Source organism: Rhipicephalus sanguineus, chromosome 2 (genome assembly GCF_013339695.2).
Source record: "Rhipicephalus sanguineus isolate Rsan-2018 chromosome 2, BIME_Rsan_1.4, whole genome shotgun sequence".
Taxonomy (NCBI): Eukaryota; Metazoa; Arthropoda; class Arachnida; order Ixodida; family Ixodidae; genus Rhipicephalus; species Rhipicephalus sanguineus.
In genome coordinates, this window is record NC_051177.1 from 34,054,139 (window position 1) to 34,075,257 (window position 21,119).

The 21,119-nt window shown below is 47.5% G+C and overlaps 1 protein-coding gene across 2 annotated transcripts in view; it reads right to left on the reverse strand.

The window, feature by feature from the left end:
- LOC119382691 (uncharacterized) overlaps positions 1-21,119 on the reverse strand; it is a 78,831-nt gene that overhangs the window by 10,938 nt on the left and 46,774 nt on the right. For both annotated transcript variants that reach the window (XM_037650502.2, XM_037650503.2), the window contains exon 2: positions 7,534-7,669. In XM_037650502.2, coding sequence (XP_037506430.1) covers positions 7,534-7,631 — 98 coding nt within the window. In that variant the 5' untranslated portion in view covers positions 7,632-7,669. The remainder of the gene's footprint in view (positions 1-7,533; positions 7,670-21,119) is intronic.

Here is a 21,119-nt window from a genome sequence, read left to right on the forward strand (position 1 = left end):
CTGTCCCCAATTCAAGAAAGAAAGAAAAGATATCGTGACACGCAAGAACCAATAATGACAACTGGCACACGCGCGTCCTTTGTGTTCGTGACAAAACCGTTCCGAAAGCAATTCGGAAGGCTGGCGCGAAACGCTCGGGGAACAAATTCTACGTGCTAGTCTCTTGTTCGTCCGCCATGTCAAGGAAGAAAGAAAGAAATAAAGAGAAACCCCAATATCGCTACTTGTCCGTCAACAAAAGCCTTCCCTTAACCCCTACCCCGGCGCCCTCCTCTTTTATTTATTTATTTATTTATTTATTTATTTATTTATTTATTTATTATTTATTTATTTATTTATTTAGTTATGCTTGACAGTTTGAAGCCAACGTTCCTCCCGCAGGTTCAGGAGAAAGGTTGCGAGCCTGCGGAGCTGCGGTCGGCGGCCCCTGAGAAAACAACTAGCGCGTGAGACCCGTCCAAGGAACGAATCGAGAAAGCGTAATCGAACGGGTGCACCGCTGGTGCAACGGTGACGTAGACAAAGGAAAGTGTAAAAGTGCAAAAGTGCAAATGCGAGACCACCAATGGCGCGACCCGCGACTTCGTGCGTATGCGAATACGGCAGGCATGCTTCGGCGCCTCCGGAAAATGGGTGGCCGCGCTGTGTTGAAGGAGCGAAGTAACGCCATCAAAATCGCAACGCATGTGTGTGTGTTGTCAGCGCTACATTGCTGGAGGCAACAGCACGCGGGAGTAACGAGTTCGAGGCGCGTAGTATGCCTGTATGTATAACGCCGATGCAAGCTCGCGCACGAACGCAGGGACCATGCATGGGGCAAGAAAAAGGGAAAAGGAAAGGGTGGTGGATGGCGCCCCTTTGGTATGCTATGCGTACCACCGAAAATGGCAACTGTTGAAGTGAGGTGGGATTGAAGTTGCGTTGTGGGGGTGCGCGAAGCGAATATGGAGGAGACGTTGGTTCGAATTCCACCGACAGCACTTCACACTCTGAATATCAATTTCTTTGTAAATGAAGTCAAAGTTGCTTGCTCGGCTATGCAGTTTCTGCATCCGAGACATCTGGCCGCGGACCTCGACATATCAGGACGAATGTACCAGTCATTCTCTTTCGTGCAGATGCGCTGTCTTCTTCATTTCCCGAGAAATCTTTCCCTTTTTTTTCTTTGTTTCTCCGTACCTCTCCCGCACACTTTGCCCTGTGTCTCTACATATGCGACGCATCTGTTGACAGCCTCAGCTCGAGCTCTCCTTTCTTGTGATACGTACGAAATGCCCAGGACACAATGCATAAGACGGGCCATCGTCCTGAATGCCGTGGTGACCGCAGAACAATCCGCGCCCTCGCGGTCGAAATTGTTTGTATTGAAATTGTACAAGTACAAAAAGTTCACACATCCTTCCAGTTAGCGCCTACCCACCTCGACACCGTTTTCTCTTTTTCTTTGTAGTGCATACTGAACGAAATTGAACCCCCATATACGTGTTTATTATTTTTTTTAATACGAGTTCCCCCACTCATCGGTTTCCAACAGTGGTTATCTGGTGTCAGGTGTGTCGGGAAACACCACTCCAACTTTGAATTCCTGGCTGGGTTCATTTCCATAAACTTCGGGCTTGCGACATGCATGCTCCTGCTGAACCCGTACAATTTGTTCTTCTGTTGCCCTTTGAAGAGTGATACCAAAAATATACAAAATAAAGCCTTCGAATATTGCGCAAGTATGCGTGGGTCCTTATAATTCAACAACGTATACCTTTCTTTAAAAGTGTAATGACAGCGTGCTAAAGACATGCTGTATAAAGAAACAACAGAAACAAACCAGACTGATTTTGTAACGCGCTGGAGGCTCGTGATTTGCGTATCAACTTTGTGAGCGAGGTTGCCAGACATTCCATATAACTGCAAATTGCATGTGCGCGTACGCGTGTTCGTCGGCGAGGTGCATTGATGTCTCAATATCATAACTGAACGGAGGAACGCTGAGACCACCTCTATATAGTATCGCTGACATAGCAGTTGGGAGGACGCGAGCGCCAGATTGGCTCGGAAAGCAACGATAGCTAACCCTCAAGAGGGCGCACGAAGCACCCGTGCAATGCCGGGTTGACAAGGCTGCCAAATTAAATGCGGTGTGTTCTTCGTTTTGCGCACCTATGCCCACGCTCCGTTTTTCACACAGTGCGCGTCCCACGCAGTTTTCTTTCCGGCCGTGCTTACTAACCTTGTGGGTGGAATAGGCAATCGACGGGCAGTTTTTTTTTTTTTTGAAGGCTAAAGGAACCACTAGAAGAACTTGGCAGCACAACCATCTAAGTGAGTGAATTCGCTTGGCTCTGCTATCGCCCTGTTGTCGCTTGGGTGAGTAGGGAGTCATTCCGTTTTAACCTCAATCGTGCGTCTATCTGTCACCTCTCCTCTATTATTATTATTATTATTATTATTATTATTATTATTATTATTATTATTATTATTATTATTATTATTATTATTATTATTATTATTATTATTATTATTCATGTCAACGTATAAAAAACCACCTTCAATAGTGTTGCGAACATTCGCACGCTGAGCACAGAACTTTTCGAGGTTATGAAGACAAGGAAATAACGGGAGATCGTGCACACGACTTTACAGACAAGTCCAAAAAAGTCCGCAGTTCATGAGGAGCTGGATTCTCGAAGTGACCATAAATCGTAGAAAAAGGAATGTCGCTAAATCCAACGTTTCGACAACGTTTCAATAATGTTTCCATAATGTTTCCATAATGTTTCCATAATGTTCCCACAATGTTTCAACAATTTTTCAATAACTTTTTGATACCGTTTTGATAACTTTCGACAACGTTTCGATAACGTTTATCAACGTTTGGAACAGCTTGGTTCCTGCGATATTCCTTGATCGACGGTTTCTCATCTCTCTATATAGAGACAGCTGTGAATCACACACAGTCAATAGCGCGCTTAAGAGATCTGGTGAACGCGTCACCCTGACGCGAGCATTTCGCAGCAATAGTGAGCCACCGATAGTGCCGACGTCATAGTATAAGTTCTATAGTCCACCGCCACGTCATCAATACGAGCGTATCGTAGCTATTACGTATTCCGAACTTGGTATCAACGCAGTCTTCGATTGCTCGCGAAGGCGCAAATCATGCAGCCCATCTCGGTACACCTAATAACTCTGTTTCTTATCCAGCAAATCAAAATTTCGTTCCGCACGATCACGTCGAGCACGTAAGCTGTAATTATAACGGTACGAAAAGCGGGCTGCGAACACAGACTGTTTTGTATAAAGGGAAAAAAAGCGTAAGGGAACAGGAACAGTGAGGACCGTTTGCGCAGACTTTCTCACTTTGGTACCACAGCGCATGCAAGAAGAAGGAACTAACGTCTGTGTACATAAAGTGTACAGTTATCGCCGGAGATCGTCCCTCCATAACATAAACAAGTAATTAATAGTAGCAGGAGGTGGTCTGACTTTTTTTATAAAAAAGTGGGGAAAGCTGCTTTCTTCGCTTCCTTGTGTCCTGAAATATGTGTTTTATTTTTATTCCGCCTGCAGATTTTTCTTCGCCAAGTTCTTAATCGGCCCGCACAGAGAACCGGCGCGTTTTTATCGAGCGGCCGTGGAACCGGTAAACAGCTAGCAGCAAATGTTTACTGCTAAACCACGGCCACTCGATTTTTTTTTAAATCGAGCGGCCGTGGCTAAACTATCCAAGAAGAGTACCAAGATAGGATGCATTTATGGAAGCCTTGCTAATCGCACGCAATATAACGATTCGCCAGCGTACGGCGAACGCCTAAACATCGGGAACTTTTGCGGCCTCCGTTAAGATGTAGAGTGTATCTACGAGCAAGCTATACGCTGAGGCTGTAGCTTGTGTTTTAATTCTGCGATTATTCCGCGTAACAATTTATCGGTATTTGTAGATACATATACACGCACAGCCTATCATGTCGCCGCTTGAGAGATTGTGCAAAGTCAAAACGCATTCACATGACTGTGCATACAAACCGTGGGATACTTCAGTGGTGGAGGCATTTCATTGTTCAGTCGAGGTCGCAGGTTCGATTGAATTCTCGATCGCAACAACCGCATCTCAATGGGAGCGAAATGCAAAAAATAAAGGTATATTAATACTTAGATGTAGATGTAAGTACATTTTAAGCAACTCCAAGCGATCGGCATTCAGATGGAACACATCCCTCTATACGGCGTCTCCCATATGGCCCCTGAATTGCTTTAGAATGTCAATCAACGAATCTAGAGCGAGTCACCTCCGAAGGAGCCCGCGAGATGAAGTTCGTGAAAGGCTTGTATGACAGCCATCCGCAGGCAGTACGAAGCCAAGACAAAAATATTTTACTCAGAGAGAAAGCTACTCGTTTGTCAAAGAAATTTGCTCGTGGTTCCAGATTCGAACCCGGGACCAACGCCTTTTCGGAGCGGTCGCTCCAGCCATCAGAGCCGGCAGTATGAGGTTAGTCGATCGTAGCGCGAGAAAGAACTATAGTCGAAAGTTCGAAGCACGCAGAGTTGTAGCCTTCACGCTACGATTCTTCAGCCTCCTGGTTTGTTCTGAAGGTAGAGCAACCATCGACTTTCCTAGGCAACATAGGAGTGTACGCGAAATCTTCTCCGTCGTAGGGTTCCGGGCCAAATTTGTCTCCGGGAGTTCGTTATGATGGAAAGGCAGCGCTAGAACGCAACCCAACTTGCCAACCTATCTGCCATTGTCTCCTGGAGGCTCGCTAACGTGCAAATGCACTCAATGGACAATGTCTTTCTTTCTTTCTTTCTTTCTTTCTTTCTTTCTTTCTTTCTTTCTTTCTTTCTTTCTTTCTTTCTTTCTTTCTTCTTTCTTCTTTCTTCTTTCTTTCTTTCTTTCTTTCTTTCTTTCTTTCTTTCTTTCTTTCTTTCTTTCTTTCTTTCCTTTCTTTCTTTCTTTCTTTCTTTCTTTCTTTCTTTCTTAATTTCGTCCACGTCGTAATGCAGGCCGTCAAGTCCAGGCATGGAAATCGCGACCATAGGCACAGAAGCAGCACGCAATAGATACACACGTGCATGTCCACCCTACTAATCTTCCTTATCGCTCTGAGATTTTATAAATCTTTGAAATTGGCTACCGTGATCCTCATTCAGTTAAAGCTGACGGCGCGGGAACGACCTCTCTATTACCTTCAGTCGCAATTCCGCCAAGGTTGGTGTTCCTGTCTTTCATTTCATTTCCTTTTCCCTTCTTTTTCCTTTTTTTTTACCTTTCCGTGATTAATGAAAACAAATAGGACGAACAGAGTCTATTCTGGGTTGTGTTCCTGCGCGGAGCAATTTCGCGGCCATCAATTTTATTCAGCCGAACACCTTCCTCGACCACATGGGAGAACTTTCGGCGGGCGTGCCAAATTTTCCGCGACTTGTTGCGCGTATTGATGTCCTCCCCTCCACCTCCTCACGACTTCCCAGTGACGTTGTCGCGTTCTCTCCAGCGGACAACACTAGCGAAGTCAAGCAACGCAAATATTATGCGTTTATAGAGATGCTATACGTACCAACGGACTCGGGAATCGTGTCCTTTTTGGTTCTCCGTAAAAGCGAAGTTCGCTTATTGTGAATTACAATTTTCCGGGTGTTCGGTCACATTACGTGTCAGTTCTGTCCGGCCGGTTTCGTGGTTCAATTTGTCTTAGGAAACACAGCAGGGACTGTGGGCAGACGCGATGTCATTTCGCGCACAGTCTCTTGGCTTTGAGTTTTATTTTCGCGCAATGACGAAATTATTTTTAAGCTTTCTTACCTGGAATATTAATGAGAACTAATAGACAATAATGCTTAGGAAAGTATAGGGGGTGTTATTTGTAGCAATTAGGATATAAATGTGAAGAAAGTAAAGTGGACGAAAAGATAACTTGCCGCCGGCAGGGACCGAACCTGCGACCTTCGAATAACACATCCTATGCTCGACCACTGAGCTACGGCGGCGGTCCACTTTTATGGGGGTTATCTGTGAGCATTAGAACCTAGGAGTGTTTGTCAGCGCCGATCGCAGATATGGTGGCGAGTGTGGAACACTCTTTTTCTGCCTGTTGGCGTCACGTTGCACGTGATCTTTTTACGAGCCGGCAGCTGACCAATAATCCCTCGCATACTACCTGAAGGCATCAAATCTGCCAGGACGAGACCCTCGCTATGAATGAAGGAAAGAAGATTACTTTTAAGGGCTCGTTTTTCTTTGTTGGACACAATATTATTGAGAACTAACAGACAATAATGCCAAGGAAAGTATAGGGGGTGTTATTTGTAGCAATTAGGATATAAATGTGAATAAAGTAAAGTGGACGAAAAGGTAACTTGCCGAACCTGTGACCGAACCTGCGAGCTTTGAACAACACGTCCGATGCTCTACCACTGAGCTACAGAGGCGGTCATCCTCTCGTCCACTTTATGGGGTATATATGTGCATTAGAACCTAGGAGTGTTAGTCATCGCCAATCGCAGCAATGGTGGCAAGTTATCTTTTCGTCCACTTTACTTTCTTCACATTTATATCCTAATTGCTACAAATAACACCCCCTATACTTTCCTTGGCATTATTGTCTCTTAGTTCTCAATAATATTGTGTCCAACAAAGAAAAACGAGCCCTTAAAAGTCATCTCCTTTCCTGCTTACCTGGAAGGCATTCTACAGCTATGATTTGGGTTCGCTGAGAATGACTGTGTTTGCTCAGAGTGCATTGAAGTCACCGTGTGTTAGATGCCGTGTATTTCTAGCCTCAACGACCGTGCCAAAGTGTCTTCAAATAGTCCGTTTAGACAATTTTCACGTAAGTTGTATAGCGTTAATCCGCAAGCAAGTTACTTCTCCCGCGTACTACATATCTCACATAAAGAATTCAGTGGTCTACACATTCATAAAGTTGACTTCTCGCGTGAGAGCACGTCTTCTACTGAAATTGTTCTCTTACCATAAGCCTCTGAGCTGAAGTTCTTTTTTGTGAATAAGGGCCCAGAGGCTGAAGTCACAAAGCTTCATGCTTGGTAAGTGCCCCTTCATTGGATGGATGTCTAACTATGCTCACAAACACTTGTGCAACTGTCCCGCATACAGGAAGACGTCGCCGATTTTTTTTTTTCAAAAGACGTTTAGATCTGTCCATATGTTCCTTGGGTCGAATTCGCAACGTTCTCGTTCGTAAGTGCGTCCTTGCGTATGCCTTAACCAGTAATATTTTCATGCAGTGACAGCATGGACTGGTATCCTCTCTTGCGAACATTTCTGGCGCAGATGTCTTTGTGACTAAGGGGCTTGTTGGTCTCATACCTCGCGAAAATTACATTTATAATTAAGTATTCTCCGCCGACAGCAATTATTTCTTCTAAAATGCGAGCTCGTCGAATATGAACAACAAATGCCTGCACGTAAAAATGCCGCACAGAACACTAATAAAATGAAGTTTTTTGTTCGTGACTTTTCAATGAAGCGGAGGAGCATGAAACTTGACGTTTAAAAGTTTGACAACGTAGTGTCACCTGCAGTCCAGCTCAGCGTCGGCGAGCAGGGAACCGACGAGCACTGTCAAGCAAACGCAGCTCCACAGCGCTTGGGCGGAGAACAGGCTTCGGCTCATAGCAGCTGGCCCACGGAGCTCACCGGATACCACGGCGTCTGCGAAGAAGGGGCACAGCAACACGTATAAGGGAACGTAGCTCCTGAAAATATGAGAGAGAGAGAAACATAAAGGAAAGACAAGGAGGTTAAACAGAGGGAGCCTCCGGTTCGCTACCCTGTGCTTGGGAAGGGGAAAGGGAACGCAAAATAATGAAAGAGAAGAAGTCTGCGACATTCTGGCATTTGAGAAGGCCACTCCACGCCACAGACGAACCATCAGGGTAAAGTCACGTCGTGATGGGTTGGAGGGGGTACGTAGTTGGAGATCAGGGTCTAAGGTTCAAGGGTGGTAACATCCCCAGTCACAATAGAGAAGCTTTAATATTTTGCATCTCGAGGTAATCCTAAGGATCTCTGCCTACCCGAAGGCCCCTATACCTTGGTAGCGTTATCTTGCATCCTCTCCCTATACTGCACACACACACACACACACACACACACACACACACACACACACACACACACACACACACACACACACACACACACACAGATATATATATATATATATATATATATATATATATATATATATATATATATATATATATATGTATATATATACGTGTATAACACCGGCGAGCGAACACGATGATGATGATTACGATGCTTTTTATGCACAAGTGAAGATGATGAACTACATAGTCAGCACTCGCACTATTTCCCCCCTTCACGAAAGCGGTCAGCAAGACGTCCATTTAGTAAGGGTACGCGCGCCGGATATAGGGCTTCAGGCGAGACACACGGGCGATCTTGGTACCGCGACGGCGGCGGTCCGAAGCCGAACTAACAGGGGCGACGCGATAATTCACGGCAGATGTTCGTTCAAGCACGGTGTAAAGGCCCAGGTATCTGTGGACAAATTTTGTCCACAGAGCCCCAGTGTGCGAACAGGTGTCCAGAGGAGCACTTCATCGCCTGGGTGGAATGACACAACTCTACGTGTCTCATCACAACGAACTTTCCTCTTGGCCTGAATGGTAGAGGTGTCGGCGCAGGCAATTCACGGCAGCGTCCCACGCAGGAAGGGACGCAGATGGGATAGAGGGTGCGGACAAGAAGTTGGTGTCCAGAACAAAAGACGGTGCACGGCCATACACGAGGAAAAACGGGCTGTAACTTGTAGTGCATTGTATGGCAGTATTGTAGGCAAACGTGGCGAAAGGTGGTATTGTGTCTCAGTTCTTCTGATCGGGTGAACATACATAGAGATCATGTCTCACAAAGTTTGGTGAAAACGCTCGGTGATACCATTTGTCTGTGGGTGATATGCCGAGGTAGTCTTAAGGATGGTGTCAGATGCCTGTAGGACTTCAGCCAGGACATGAGAAAGAAACGTCTTGCCACGGTCACTAAGGAGAACTCTAAGGGCGCCGTGGCGCAAGATAGTGGCACGCAGGACAAAGTCGGCGACTTCAGAGGCAGCCCCAGAAGAAGGAAGAGCTGCCGTCTCAGTGTAGCGAGTTAAGTGGTCTATACGGCAGTGATGATCGAACGGTGACCGGCGGGTGCAAGCGGAAGAGGTCCGTATAAGTCTGTGCCCACGAACTCGAAGTTAGCGGACGGGCACGGTAGAGGTTGTAAAGGTGCGGCGGTAAGAGATGTCGAACGTTTTCGGTGCTGGCATGACGAACAGGACTCGACGTACTTCGAAACACTAGTGGAAAGGCCAGGCCAGAAGCAGCGAGTCTTGGTGCGATCGAAGGTTTTATGAAAACCTAAGTGGCCAGCCGTCGGGTCGTCGTGAAAGGCTTCTAAAACGTGGAGTCGAAGTGAGCGAGGGATGACTGGGGCCCATAGGCGCGCGCAGGGTACCCCTTCAGGGGGGGGGGGGGGGCGGAGGTTCGTCACGTGCCCTCCCCTCCCAATTATGTCAATGTATGGAGCTGACATTGCGCCCCCTCCATGTCGCAGCCCCCCCCCCCCCCCCCTGTGCGCACGCCTATGCCGGGGCCCATCGGTTACCGAGAGGATGGTAAATGGGCCGAAGGAGCGCTCCATCGTGAAGTTTGAAACGCGCGAGCTGTCGTCGTAAGCGGCTGTTAGGAGCACGGGACGAGCCAGTGAGCCGATCGATGATTGTACGGCAGTATGTATCTGCACGTTGAAGCACGGCGAACTCTGAAATAATAAGCGCTAAAATTGACGAGCACACAAGGAGGAGAACAGACAAAGGACTGGCGCTACTAACGACTGTTTATTTTCGTCACACCCACCGAGTTTAAATACATATAATCATGGTGTTGCGCGTGCGCAACTTCACATTGGAACATAGAGCACAAGAAATCAAGTGTAATACAAAAAAACAAAATGCGATAACACCTGCCATAAAACAAGAAGCGAGTTACAACTGCGCATGTGAAAGGGAGCCTTGCAGAAATTCAAATTCGGAAGCATGCAAGGCTGTCGAAGCCTCACTTATACAAGCGCCATCATTCTTTTTGAAATAAAACGCTTCTAAAGCGAGCCGAGATGACATGCGCTTGCTTTTGCCCAATATTCTAGTGTCTCGGAAAAATCGGCTCGCACCCACATGCAGAAATGTGCGCGACCAGATGCGCGTACTTGCCCTCTTTCTTTTTTGCACTTAGTGCGTGCTCCCTAAGTCGGTCACTGACGCATCTTTCGGATTGACCGATGTACATTTTCCCACAGGACATGGGAATAGAGTAAACAACTCCAACAGAGCATTCGACGAAAGGGTTTGCATGCCCGGTGCTGCAACCTCGTTTGCTTCACACGGAATAATTTGGCTCTACTTCAGGCTGACAAAGAGGGCGGTTTTTTTGTTATGCCTAGATGCCTATATAATGAGAAAGCTTTGGCTGCACTAAATAAGAATTTTGTTCCCGTCAAGACGAGTTCTGTCAGGGTGAAGTCTCAGTTTGTTGACCTTTGCGCTAGTCTAGAGTTCAGCAAGCTTGCGAAAGATATTAAGAGTAGTAAAGGCAGCAGCCTATGCGTGTTTTTCACAGCAAAAACAGATAAGCCCGATGTACCTTTTAGAACTATTGTGAGCGAAGGAGGGGCGTGGCAACACAATGTGAGCCAGTTTTTGGAGCAGAAATTGAGGAAGCTGATTATTGAGGATCCTTTTCGTGTTAAGAATTCGAATGAGGTTGCCGAGTATATTAATTCAACCCAAGAGATAGGAAGCGCCTTTTCGGTAGATATTGAAGACCTGTATGATTCTGTGCCTCGAGACAAGCTTGTAGTGTCTGTAAAGTCCTGCACTGAAAAGAACGGCGAGTGTGATTTCCAAAATCGCACAGGGGTATCGACTGAAAATTTCTTAACTGTGCTTGAATTTTATCTCGGCGTCATTTTTATTGTTTTTAACGAGCAACCTTACATGCAACGACAAGGCGTGTGTATTGGAGCATGCGTAGCTCCTGTTTTATGTGAAATATTTTGATCTCATATTGATTCTTCCTTGCATGATGCTTTTAATGGGGGGCCAGTTTTAAAAGTTTTTAGATATGTTGATGACTTTCTAGTACTTTTAACCAGACACAGTGATTCTTCCCTGCCTAATATAGTGTCGGGCATTTTAGATGTTTTCAGTCGTTTAGGACAAGGGCTTATTTTTACGCACGAGACCCCCCAACTCCAATGAGTTGCAATATTTAGATCTAAGCCTACGATTCAGTGCACATCATGTTTGCTGGTCGTACCTTCCCCGTGCCAAGAAAGAATTATTGCCTTTTGAATCGGCTCACTCAAAGCTCATCAAAAGGGGAATAGTTGTACAGTGCATGAAATCTGCTCTCGGAAAGTCATGCCCACATCGCATGCAGGAAAGCTTTGATTGGCAAGTGTCCCGCCTTTTGGCGGCAGGCTACCCTTCGCAGGTCATTGTAGCAGTCGCCGAGTCGCTCTTGCAAAGAGTCAAACACGGAGCAGAAAGGGTAGGGGATCGGGGGTTGAATGGGAGACCACTGGGCATGCCATACGTGCACACCCTGCCGCACGGTCTCAAGAAGGTGGCAAACCGGCATGAAGTGCCTCTGGTGTTTTCTGCCCCTAATAAACTGCAGAAACTTTGCCCTCGAATTTGCGCTCAAAGCAAACGAGGTTGCAGCATCGGGCATGCAAACCCTTTCGTCGAATGCTCTGTTGGAGTTGTTTACCCTATTCCCATGTCCTGTGGGAAAATGTACATCGGCCAATGCGAAAGATGCGTCAATGACCGACTTAGGGAGCACGCACTAAGTGCAAAAAAGAAAGAGGACAACTATGCGCATCTGGTCGCGCACATTTCTGCATGTGGGTGCGAGCCGATTTTCCGAGAAACTAGAATATTGGGCAAAAGCAAGCGCATGTCATCTCGGCTCGCTTTAGAAGCGTTTTTTATCAAAAAGAATGATGGCGCTTGTATAAGTGAGTCTTCGATAGCCTTGCATGCTTCCGAATTTGAATTTCTGCAAGGCTCCCTTTGACATGCGCAGTTGTAACTCGCTTCTTGTTTTATGGCAGGCGTTATCGCATTTTGTTTTTTTTTTGTATTACACTTGATTTCTTGTGCTCTATGTTCCAATGTGAAGTTGCGCACGCGCAACACCATGATTATATGTATTTAAACTCGGTGGGTGTGACGAAAATAAACAGTTGTTAGTAGCGCCAGTCCTTTGTCTGTTCTCCTCCTTGTGTGCTCGTCAATTTTAGCGCTTATTATTTCAGAGTTCATGGATAACCAACTAGCCCAACAGTCTGTTCTGCTGAAGCACGGCGAGTTCTGCGGACTGAAAGAAGTCATCCGGCGCCGTGGAGGTGATCGGACTAAGGCTGGTCCTCTGCGTGGTCGCTTCGCTGAGAGGTGCCGCACAGGAGGTAGGTGCGTCATGGTTATTTTGCGACAGCGGACAACGCGACAAAGCGTCGGCATCTTGGTGTTTCCTACCCGACCTGTGTGTGACAATGTAGTCATACTCCTGGAGTCGGAGCACCCAACGGCCGAGGCGTCTTGACGAGTTCTTCATAGAGGACAACCAACAGAGCGCATGATGGTCTGTCACGATCGTAAAGCGGCGGTCGTACAAATAGGGGAGAAACTTTTGCACAGACCACACGACGGCCAGACATTCTTGTTCAGCGATGGTGTAATTCCGTTCAGCTGGCGAGAGAGTGCGACTCGCGTAAGCCACTACTTGCTCTTGCGAAGCCTGGTCACGTTGCAGCAGGACAGCACCGATTCCATGCCCACTTGCGTCAGTGTGTAAGATAGTAGGTGCTGTGGTATCGAAATGGCGAATAACTGGCCCTGACGTGAGGCATCGCTTGATGGTCTGGAAAGCAGCTTCACAGTCATCCGTCCAAACAAAGGATGCGCTTGTGGTCAGAAGTTTGTGAAGAGGTGCTGCGATAGTGGCGAAATCACGGACAAACCGGCAGAAGTACGACGCTAAGCCGAGGAAAGCGGCGAAGGTCCTTTAGCGTAGTAAGTTTAGGAAAGTGCAAGACAGCGGCCACCTTGTCAGGATCAGGTTCAATACCAAGCTTGCTGACGACGTGACCCAACACTTTGATGCTGCGGCTCGCAAACCGACACTTCTTGGTGTTTAGCTGGAGACCGGCTTCGGCTAGACACGTTAGTACTTTGCCCAGACGTTCTAGGTGTTGTGAGAAGCTGGACGAAAAGATGACGATGTCGTCCAGGTAACAAAGACAGGTCTTCTATTTTAAGCCCCGCAGTACCATATCGATCATTCGCTCAAATGTGGCTGGGACATTGCAGAGCCGAAAAGGCATCGCATTGAATTCGAAGAGGCACCCTGTATTCCGCACCCTGTAAGGTGTCAAGGGCATCGTCAATCCGAGGCATAGGATATACATCCTTCCGGTAATTTTGTTTAGTGCCCTGTTCTCAACGCAAAATCGTACTGACCCGTCCTTTCTCTTAACTAGGACAACAGGAGAAGACCAAGGGCTTGCTGAAGGCCCTATAACGTTGCGTGCGAGCATGTCACACACGGTAAGGGCGACGGCGAATGATACGAGACCCATCTGTGTCGATGCGATGACAGGCCGCCGTAGTTTGACCCAAGCCATCCGAACAAACGTCAAAACAACTTAGTGTTTCGTTAAAATGGCCAGTAAGTCATGGGTTTGTGTTGGAGTAAGATCGGTAATCAAAGTGGCCTTGAGAGCATTTGATGAACCTACCGCGGGCATACACTTTGCGATTGACGAGAGAGACGAAACAGTGACGACACATACCGGTGCTGTGTCGATAAGGCTGGCAACAGTGGATCCCTCCGACAGTAGTTGCGTCTCTAATGTCGTGTTGTAGGCGGTGAGACTGGCATGACCACGTGAAAACCGCACTAGACAACAGGCGAAGGTGATTCCTCGAAAAATACACCGCTGATCAGGGATAACCACTGCGTCGCCGTCTATAGTATCTCTTGATTTGATCGTGAGAATACGTCCGTGGGCTGGAGGCAGTACGAAATCCGCATCTGCGAGAAGGTGAGGCGACGAGAAATCGTAAGCACTAGAATGCTCGGTGTCCGTAATGCGAATAACGAGCGGACCATGCGAAATGACAGCGGAAGCAGCTGACAGGAAGTCCCAGCCTAATATAATGTGGTGAGCACACGAAGAACGTGCAGCAAGCTGAATATGATGGCGAATTACGTCGATCAGAACACGAACAGTGCACTGTCCAATATGGTAAATGGGATTGTCATTAGCGCCACATAACACCGGACCAACATACGGAGTTTGCGCTTTTCGTAGGTGGCGGCATAATTCGCGATTAATGACAGAGATAGCGGCTCCAGTGTCTACAAGGGCGTCCACCAAAATACCTTCCACACATACATTCAGTAAACCTGCAGGGCGCGCAGGAGGAATCATTGCATTTAGACGACGAGCAGTCTCCCCTCCAAAAATTGCAGCTTCTAGTTTTCCGAGTGGCTGTCGAGAGGTGTCGGGGCAGAACGTAAGGGCGAAAAGTACGGCGGAAGGGCGGCGGTGAACGACGGCGGGGGGAGCGGGAAGGACGAGGGTCACCGTGGGACAAAGGAGGAGAAGGCGAGCGTTGTGACGAGGGAACGTAGGGCCCCGGAACATTGGGATCGGACCTCGTAGTAAAATCTCTCTCGTAGGAAGAATATCCTCGTCGTTCATCGTGCTGGCGCCGGCTGCAAAAGCGGGAGATATGCCCTCGTATGCCACAGTAGAAACAGATGGGGCGTGCAGGGCGCCAGGGAGCGGAGTGCTGTTGTGCTGGTGCCTTGGCTGCCATCGCGGCCAAGTGGTCGTATACGACGTCCGCAGGCGCAGGTGCAGTTGGTACCGGAGGCCGTGATACAACTTCGGCATATGAAGGCGCATGGAAGGGCACAGGAGACGGGGCATGTGCGACGCTCGTCATGAACGCCAGTTCATCCTTGACGATGTCCCGCAGATTAGGAGGAGGAGAGCGGACAGATGAAGTAGCTGTGCTGCCAGGAACAAGGCCGTGAAGTTCCTCTCTCATGATGGTGCGGATGAGAGCGCGCAGTTCATGTTCTCCGGGAAGGCGAGATTCACAGGAGGAGTGTGGAAGGCGCATTGAGTGGAGTGCGTCTAGGCGTTGGCACGTTGTAATGATGTCCTGAACTGAAGTTGGGTTCTGAATGACAAGAGCATTGAAGGCGATAGAGTAGATGCCTTTCAGTACATGACGAACACGATCGGCCTCCGGCATGTCACTTTGGGTACGGCGACAGAGAGCCAGAACGTCTTCAATGTACGACGTATACGATTCGTCGGGTCCCTGGATGCGAGTAGCGAGCTTCTGTTTCGCTACCTCAGAGCGTCCTGCAGACGTGCCGAATATTTGACGCAGCTGCACCGTGAATGCTGACCAATCAGGAAAGTCGCTTTCGTGGTTATAGTACCACGTCTTCGCGACCTCCTTGAGGTAACAGGGAACGTAGCGCAGCTTGTGTGCCTCGTCCCAGTAATTGCAAGCACTGGTTGTGTCGTAATTGTCCAGCCATTCTTCTGCGTCCTCACCGCGAAGGCCGGAAAATACTGGAGGGTCTCGCTGCGAGGTACTCACGGTGTACTGAGGCCTAGCAGGCTGAGCGGGCGCGGCAGGGACGGCACCAGGTGCGTCGTTTTGGGCCATGGATGTTGTCGGCAAGCACAGCCGTCGGCCAGATCGGAGCTCGTGTCCAGGGGTGACGGGTATAGTCTACTAGAATATATTATAGTGACGGGTAGAGCAAGAGGACGTGGGAATCACAGCACCTCCACCACTTGTGAGACGACGTCAGGTACGACGAAACGATTGTTGTATTGACAGCAAGGGCGTGCGAACCAAAAACCACACACCGGCGAGCAACACGATGATGATGATTATTATTACGATGATATATATATATATATATATATATATATATATATATATATATATATATATATATATATATATATATATATATATATATATATTGTAGCGAAGCATTCCTACTGAGTCGTCCTCTCGAGCGCCCTCCAGTGGGTCGTTCTCTTCTCTGAGAGCACGCACCTCGTGCAGAGAGTCGGCCCCGCTTTGACTGTCGCTGCCGTGCGCCGTCACTGTGTTTCCGTTAATAAACGTCTTGACAATATATATATAGAACTGGTACAGGTATTCCTGTGCCAGTAGGACCATATGACTCCCTTAAGAGTGTATTGGGCAACCAAAGCCAAGGAGGAAAACTTACAAATCATAAGGAGTTGTGAATGTGATATGGTGCAACTGTGATTAATTCTCAGGTGAAAAAAGTGAATGCTCAGTCGACTTTCTTCCCATTATAGAGCCTAAAAAACCTGCGCTTGCATCGGACACCCACCAAGGCCCCGAGATATAACATTTTTGCCAATAGCTGCAGAGACAATACCGTATAAGCAGCTTTCTGCGCAGTTTTTCTGACTGCGTGCGCACATATTGCGTCCTTAAGTGCAACGAGTTATCTTGGGGAGCATCTAGTAATTATCTGGACGGCTTTAGCGACGCTCTTGCCTCCCACGCATTCGTTTGGGACGAACGAAACTGCTGAGTCGACTGTTTTCCAAAAAACAAACAAACAAACAAACAAACAGACTGCGATGTTCCGTCACGCGTGGTTTCTCGCACATTCGCGCCATCTATAAGAACAAGATGAGTGCGATGCAGATGTCAGTTGCGTAATCTACAGCATCGCATCATCCAGATTATCCTTTCGCGCTCCATGTAAGTGCGTAATCTTCCTTTCTTTTATAATTTTACCACAACGGACAGTAACGTAGGCTGAGATAGCAAGCGAAGCAAGTTGTATTTCACCAGAAACTGGCTACCTCTCGCGAAAGATCTAGCTATGAAGAGATAGAGAAGCAAAACCCACACCGAGAATTTCCTCGTCAATACGCCAACACCCGCACTGCTTACACCTTGTTTCCCATAAGCCTCGGCGAATTGCGTTCTCTTCCTCCACACTTTTGTGTTTATGTAAGAGCAGTTATCAAAGGCGGCTGGGAGAACTCAGTCTAACAAGTGCGGATAAAAGCACGCGGTGGAGAAAAAAGCTACGGCGCCAGTGCCTCCCTACCTGACCGTGTCCGTTCTTGAAGCAGGTCGGTCTTCCTTGTAGCGCGCCCGAATTCAGAGTCAGCATTCCCGGGCATTGTCGGGTCTTCGTTTATCCCTGAAGTCACGGATGAGCTTCGGGATTTCCTTTCGCTTTCCGCCGGAAGCGATGTAAGAGCTCAGTTTTTATTTGTTCTTTACCGTTGTGTGTATGTTTTTCTTTCTGTTTATAGCACGATACTGGCGGGCTGTTCGATGTTGAATATCATTTTTTTTACGTTCTTGAGTACAATAACTGCACAGTCGTCAGAAATATCGAAGGAAAAAGAATGAGGGGAAAAAAAACCTGTTCCACAAGCTAAACAGGAGCAGCGTGTTTTGGAGATAGATGCGTATATAATGGGAATTGAAAAGCTGAGTTCCATTTGATGCGATTCAACATTAAACGGTGCGCTGCCTGAAGCATGGGCCGAGTGTGGTATGGTCTGCAGTCATAATGCGGTAATTTGTGCTGTGCGCTGACTTGGATTGATTCACTGATTAAGTAACGTCCCAAGACATCGCGACGAATATGAAAGTAACCTTATAAATGAAGTTGCAGATTAACCTTAACCATGCAGTCCTTTGACATGCATCCAAAGCATAGTTCACGAGTTTTCTTGACTTCAACCCTCGTCAATAGGAATTCTACCGCCGCTGCTTCAAATCGGGGCCTGTATCCAAATGAAGAAAAAAGCGATGCTGCTAAAATTGTGCTAAAGACATCACTTACTAAAGAAAAGGTTTGTGAATTCGACTCCGGTCCGGCGAAATGGCGCTAAGCAGCACAAGGTAACAGCTACTGACCCAACGACCACAGTTTGACCGATAAATGTTGCGCACTTGCTTTCAACACGGCGACCAGCCCAACTTCACAGACAGAAAGTTTCGTATTTACATTAGAATTGTGCGTAAAAGGAAATTTCAGCCGATACTTGCCTGAAGGAGGAGGAGAGGCAAGGAGGTCAGCTAGACGCGCGTCCGGTTTGCTACCCTAACATATCGTCACCGAATGCGGCTGGCCAGTGGCAAAAAGCCCTTTCGAACACAAAACTCTCTCAATGCCGCCCCAACTATCAAGCCGAACATTTCCTGAAGCGCAAATTCTGTGGTCCCTCTCTCTATCTCTCTCTTTCCCACTTTCTTTGATCACCCATAATGTTACGCATCCCACACTTGTCTTGTTGGCCTCGTTAACTTCTTTCTGCTTGCTGTCTCCACCTCTCACCCAGCATGCTTGTACTTAGAACTTATCAGTGACTATTCAGTGACCGTTACCACAACTTCTCGCGCAGTTTTTAATCTGAAAAGATCAACTGAAATCTGCGCCAATTACAACGCACGCTGCAGAACAACAAGAAAAAAATAGTATTGACGTCAAAATAGCGACGTTACTCCAGCCCCGGGTGTTCGAGAGTAGTGATTTGCTAGATTGCCTAGAGTGGAAGCCAGGTGGGATTGCAGAGCTAGCCAGAAAAAGTGCCTCACTGTGCCGAGTGCTGGACGCTCCTTCCTCGGTGTAGGAAATTGAGGGACCCGCGACAATTTCCCAAGAGAGCAGACCGAGCAGCGATTTCAACCGTACACATTTGCTAGCGCACGCTAATTCTCACACTGTGCTGAAGTAAAAAAAAAAACATGAGCTATCGAACGTTTAACGTGATTGCACAAAGGGCACAGCTGCTTACACAAACCGACTAGAGACCCGACAGCGCGTTTTAATTACACAGGCCAGTGGTCAGCCATGGTCTCTTCATTTAGGTACAAGAAGGATTGAGGTCTCCCAAGTGACCGACAAACGCCAGCTTAGTTTACTGTTTCTCTGACCCGATACTTTTCTGTATATATAATTACATCACTAGCCGCTTTGTGTGGTGCTGGGAAGGTGCAGTCAGTTTGTAGAGGTTCTGCAGTTACAGTCGCCACGCGCGCTTTATGTTTTTGCGGGCTTGTATCGTTCAATCAAACAACCTAGCGCAGCGATGGAATCCAAGGGAGCATTCAAGAAAGCCGAGGCAGTCACAGTATTGCTTAGCCCATCGCCCGAAAATTGCGTTAGGAATGAAATGTATCTATTCATCTTCGGTTAGTGAATCACCAAGCAGATGTTCGCTTACAAGTTCTTTGTTGTTTCTGGCACCTTGCTTAACGCCGTATCTAGCTCCTCGACAAACGAGAACAAATCACTGCGTTGCTGAGGCGCGGAAGGCTTTTTTGCTTTTAAGCTTGAAGGCCACCGCTTTGATTTTCTGACGAGGCAGCCACTTTTTGATTGCAGGGGAATGCGCAATCTCTCAAAAACCAATGTTTCTCTATGCTTTTCCGGACTCTGATTTGGAGAGGGATAGAAGTGATAAAAGAAATGCAAGGAGCTTGCCTGCACAGCTTATTCAGCTTCTTCACTTCGAGGAACTGCGCGCGTATGCTTAACTTAATATTCTCTATGGGCGATGCATGCAATAAAGAAAAGGTGCGAGTTATTCTCCGACATTATCGAGTTCACTATCTAGTTTTCCGCAGCGACGTTTCAATAAGGCGAAAACAGCTAAACTTGGGTTATTATTCAAGACAGACCCCGCTGCAGGGGTCCTCTGTATGATACTGCTACCTTAATTCACTGAGGGGCTCACAACAGGCTGGCACTCCAGCCAGTACTTTTTTTTTCTGGAAGGACTGTCAGGCCTGCACTCGCATGACATAATTTCCATCAAGATAGACTTACTCTTGTACTCTTACTCGGTACAATACATTGCGGGTCCTTGAGCTCACCAACGCGTCAAACTCTACGGAATGTACGAAAGCGTCCCTTTGAGTGTTTGCATACATTCTGTAGATGCACTAGTTCAGTTCATAGACGACTATGTTCCGGGGTGAGGAGAGAAGGAGATGAAAGATAACTAGGCATCGAGGTAAAACAGACGCAAACCCTGTTTTCCACCCTGCAAGCTAGGGATGAAGACGGAGAAAGAAGACACTAGCTTCGGGCGCAAGCGAAGATACACAGCGAGTCTACAAACGGTCGCAGAGCCTGCCGAGTTGGGATAGCTCATAAATGCCTGTTGCGTCGACTCGGTGTCACACTCGTACATGTGTCAAACTTAATCTCTTCGACTCTTTCCCTTCTCTGCTCACTATACCGCACTGTAATCCAAGGTCACTGAAGGTTAAATTCCGTGTGTTTGGTTACACCTCCCCACTCCGCCTCTCTCTCTTTCTATCTCTTTCACGCCTTCGAAAGTCAATTCGACGAAGATGATTCAGCGCAGAGTAAAATGTCAACACCTCTCGTACCGTCGAATTGCGTCTCCCACAAGTGTAGCGAGCGCCACCTTGATGTCCTTCCTTTTTAAATTTTAGACCTCGTTTCGCAAGCGAGATAGAAATTGCGCCAAATGCCGGCGGGTGGTGTTGCGCAAAAGAATGTTGCGCCATCATGGTGCATCGAAATGGGCATAGCCGTTATCGGAGTCCAAACGTCACTGTAGCGATCAAAGTGGTCGAAATATTGACCGTGTACGAAGCAATTCCACCGATCAAGCAAGGCTGCCACGTTGCCCGATGGGTCACCGGACACCTTTAATTTGCACCTCCGAACCATGCGTCATCGCATGCGTTTAGAGCACTGTAGGCAAGAGGCGCAATTATCTCTGACTGCGTGGCCGACGTCCTTCGGCGAACGCCTAAAGGGTCAAGTGGCTGACACGCGCTTAGGAGACACGCGCTTAGGAGTGGAGGTTATTAACAAGCGTGTGAAAATCTGTCCTCTTAGCAGTTCCAAAGTCGGCGCCTTACGACGCTGTTGTCTGGATTTAATGGGCAACGGCGCGCCCTGCAATTTTCAAACACGTGATCGGCTTACAACGAATT